At 45.3% G+C, this 3099-nt stretch overlaps 1 protein-coding gene across 1 annotated transcript in view; it reads right to left on the bottom strand.

Annotated features, from left to right (window-relative positions):
- The window catches only part of LOC109465020 (techylectin-5A-like), an 8712-nt gene that overhangs the window by 2266 nt on the left and 3347 nt on the right, over positions 1 to 3099 (bottom strand). The window contains exons 4-6 of the mRNA XM_019762144.1: positions 2724 to 2846; positions 1731 to 1891; positions 964 to 1033 (exon numbers count right to left, since the gene is read on the bottom strand). Of these exons, the coding sequence (XP_019617703.1) occupies positions 964 to 1033; positions 1731 to 1891; positions 2724 to 2846 (354 nt within the window). The remainder of the gene's footprint in view (positions 1 to 963; positions 1034 to 1730; positions 1892 to 2723; positions 2847 to 3099) is intronic.

The following is a 3099-nucleotide window of genomic DNA, read 5'->3' as shown; positions in this document are numbered from 1 at the left end:
TGACCCCAAACCCAAACCTCTGCTTGGAGAGTAAGACAGCCAGGCAATTCGATACCCTTCTGACAGTTTTCAAAATCTATCAAGTTGCTTGAGTTACAGTTTTTTTTGTACAAGATTTCTTTGATGACCCATAATAGCAGAATAATGGTGACGCGTCTGTACGCATTTTGCAGCCTAGAATACAACTATTGAATTTCATTGTCAGACAAATATATTAACATGCACCAAATAATTTACACTCTCAGAGCTTACTTCAAAGATACGGAATTATTCAAATTCTTCCTATTGTTTTTTTTTAGTTACCTTTTCTAGTCGGAAAGGTGGTTAATCAACCTGGTCAGTCTAGAGGAAACTTTAAACTGTTACAATTTGCTTTTATCTCAATAAGATTTTGAAAGTCAATAGACGCAATACTAGTCACCAGTCTTGTGTTACGGACTATTGGTAGATGTGTCTAGTGACATAGATTGTAAGTAAAACCTTGGTCACAACCCGCCGTACGTTCTTCTGCGTGCTGTCTACGTGCAAAAACGTGGGCAAACGTAGGGCACCCGTGCGTGGTGAGTACCACCTCCGTACGGAATCCTACGGATTTTGGAGCACGCGATTCATCACCCGTGCGTGCGAGTACTGGCGACGCGCGTGCCCCGTACGTACCGTACATAAGCAGCACGTGTGAGTACGACCTCCCTACGGTAAAGTTGCAATCGCACAGAGACCGTACGTTGTAAGCACGTACAACTCACCATGTGCGCAACGAACGATGCACGCAACAGCTCACAGCCAGACGTGGCGTGCAGACCACACTCTTACACCTTACACAACCGTGCGAGTGACGTGCGTCGACGCCACTACTTCCGAACGTTTTCAGAAAAAATATAGCAGACGTAGCCTCTCAAAAAACGTACGGACAAAAAGCACGCACGGCGGGTTGTGACCAGGGCTCAAGAAAAACTGCTTCACCTATCCAGTATTCTCCATCAGGATTTCCAAAGCCTGTTCTGTATTCGTCCCAAGTCTTGAAGAAGTCAACCTAGAAGGAGACATGTAATGGAAATAAATATAATTATCTTCATTCTGATGCATAGACCTCTGTTTTCGTGTAATATCAGCTTGTTGTCAATTGACAATGTGCAGAAGAAATGAATAATAAATATGGTTTTTATTGTCCAAACAGTACCCGTGTAGTCGCAGCCTTTATACGGCTGAATTGATGCAGGGTATCACATAATCATCAATACAAAATCACAACAATCAAATAACACACATGATACACATATCTGTCGCAAGGGTCTGTGCGGATGCCATTCGGCGCCACAAGCTAAGGTGACCTCAATACGACCTTCCACAACCTCAATACGACCTTCCACAACCGAAGTTAGGTACCCATTCACACCTGGGTGAAGTGAGGAAAGTCGTGTAAAGTGCCTTTCCCAAGGGCACAACGTCGGGGCGCATGTTCAGACATGTCCCGGGTACAACTCGGGATCGAACCCGGGTCTCTCTGGTTCATAGTCAAACTCTCTACCACTACGTCACCCGATACCCGTATGAAACTTCTAGGTGGGCAACCTAAACTTTATGCAGGATGTACAAGTTTTCAGCGCCGAAAATAGCTGCATGCTCCTAAAACTAAAAAAAACGAGCCTGGGCCAGTCATGTACTTGGAGATAGCAATGCCGTGCGTTGCTATTTTTGCATGCTATGTCGCTGACTTGCAGTGTTCAGACCTGTTTGCCGGCATCAGTCTTCTGTCTCCTCTGGATGACAGTCCACGGTCCTCCCGGGCTGCTGAAGTCACAGAACGCCTTGTATTCCTGACCGTCAGGGAGGACCAGGGTCTTCACACCGCTTTTTTCGTCTGTCTTATCTTTCTTCAACAGCGTACAATCTGGGGATGCATTTGGTGTAAACAGGGCAATCACTTAGTTCCGCCTACTAGGTCAGATGCCACGGAACGGTCACTCAGAAACTCTGGCACAATCAGTCTATCTAAAGCCCGGACTAAGAGACTTAACAACTCGTTCCTTCATTGCGCTATTCGCCTTTATAACAAGACAATCCAACAGTGGTGTTATATATATATCGTACCTAGCTAAATTCTTCGTGATAACTGCATCTTATGTATAGATTTTAATTGTGTAATTGTCTCGTATATGTCTTGATATTGTGTTCGCCTATGTTGTTTCATGTGCACAATGAAGACTGTCACATATCATTGTTTTTAATGTTTTATATACTATGTATTCGCCCGCGAGAGCCTTACTGAATAAAATTTGATTTGATTTGAATTTGATTTGAATCAGAGATAGCAGAGTTCATTTTCTGACATAAACTGCCGTGTGGAAACACAGAAATACAGACCCACAAACCGGAAACAATGTAGGCAACTTTTTTATTTGCACGCTCGCACCAGTTTTGTAGTTCCTAGACTATGTCATCCGTATAATCAAATCAACATGGCCGGCCTACCCGCCAATAACCTTATGACAAGTGTACGGCCCCATTCCCACTAGAATTGTAAAAAAAAATTGTAAAATTGTCCGCATAGAGCCGAATTGATTCGCTTTGATCCGGCTTCGATTCGGCTCGGATCCGGCTCGATCCGGTTCGAAGCAGGATCGAAGCCGAATTGAAGCAAATCCATTCGGCTCCATCCGGACAATTTTATCCTAGTGGGAATGGGGCCGCAGTAGGTACTCTATATCGCCGGCATTTCTCACCTCTAGCCGCGGCTGTTGGCTGCTGGGTTCCTGCCGGCACCAGTTCCGGTGTAGCGGCTGTTGTGGTCGGGCTGCTGGCTGGTTCAGACGGACCTTTGTCTGATTCGGCTTCCTTCTTCTCATCTACAGAGGAAGGTGTTTTTTAATACAATACAATACTTAATGATAAGACACGGAGACGGCACACTCAAGTTTTAAACTTATTTTCATGCCGCCACCAACGCAAAGGACAAAACTCATTTTCACCAGAGTGAAGTGGGGAAAGTCGTGTAAATATAGAATACAACACGGGGTATTCCGTATCGCCCGAGGTATCGGCCCGACCGATACCTCGCGGGAGGGCCGGGACCGAGGGCGATGCGGAATACACCGTGTT

Source organism: Branchiostoma belcheri, unplaced genomic scaffold, assembly GCF_001625305.1.
Source record: "Branchiostoma belcheri isolate BF01 breed outbred unplaced genomic scaffold, Haploidv18h27 scaffold146, whole genome shotgun sequence".
NCBI lineage: Eukaryota > Metazoa > Chordata > Leptocardii > Amphioxiformes > Branchiostomatidae > Branchiostoma > Branchiostoma belcheri.
The sequence above is the reverse complement of the archived record's forward strand: the minus strand, read 5'-3'. Positions and strand labels throughout refer to the sequence as shown.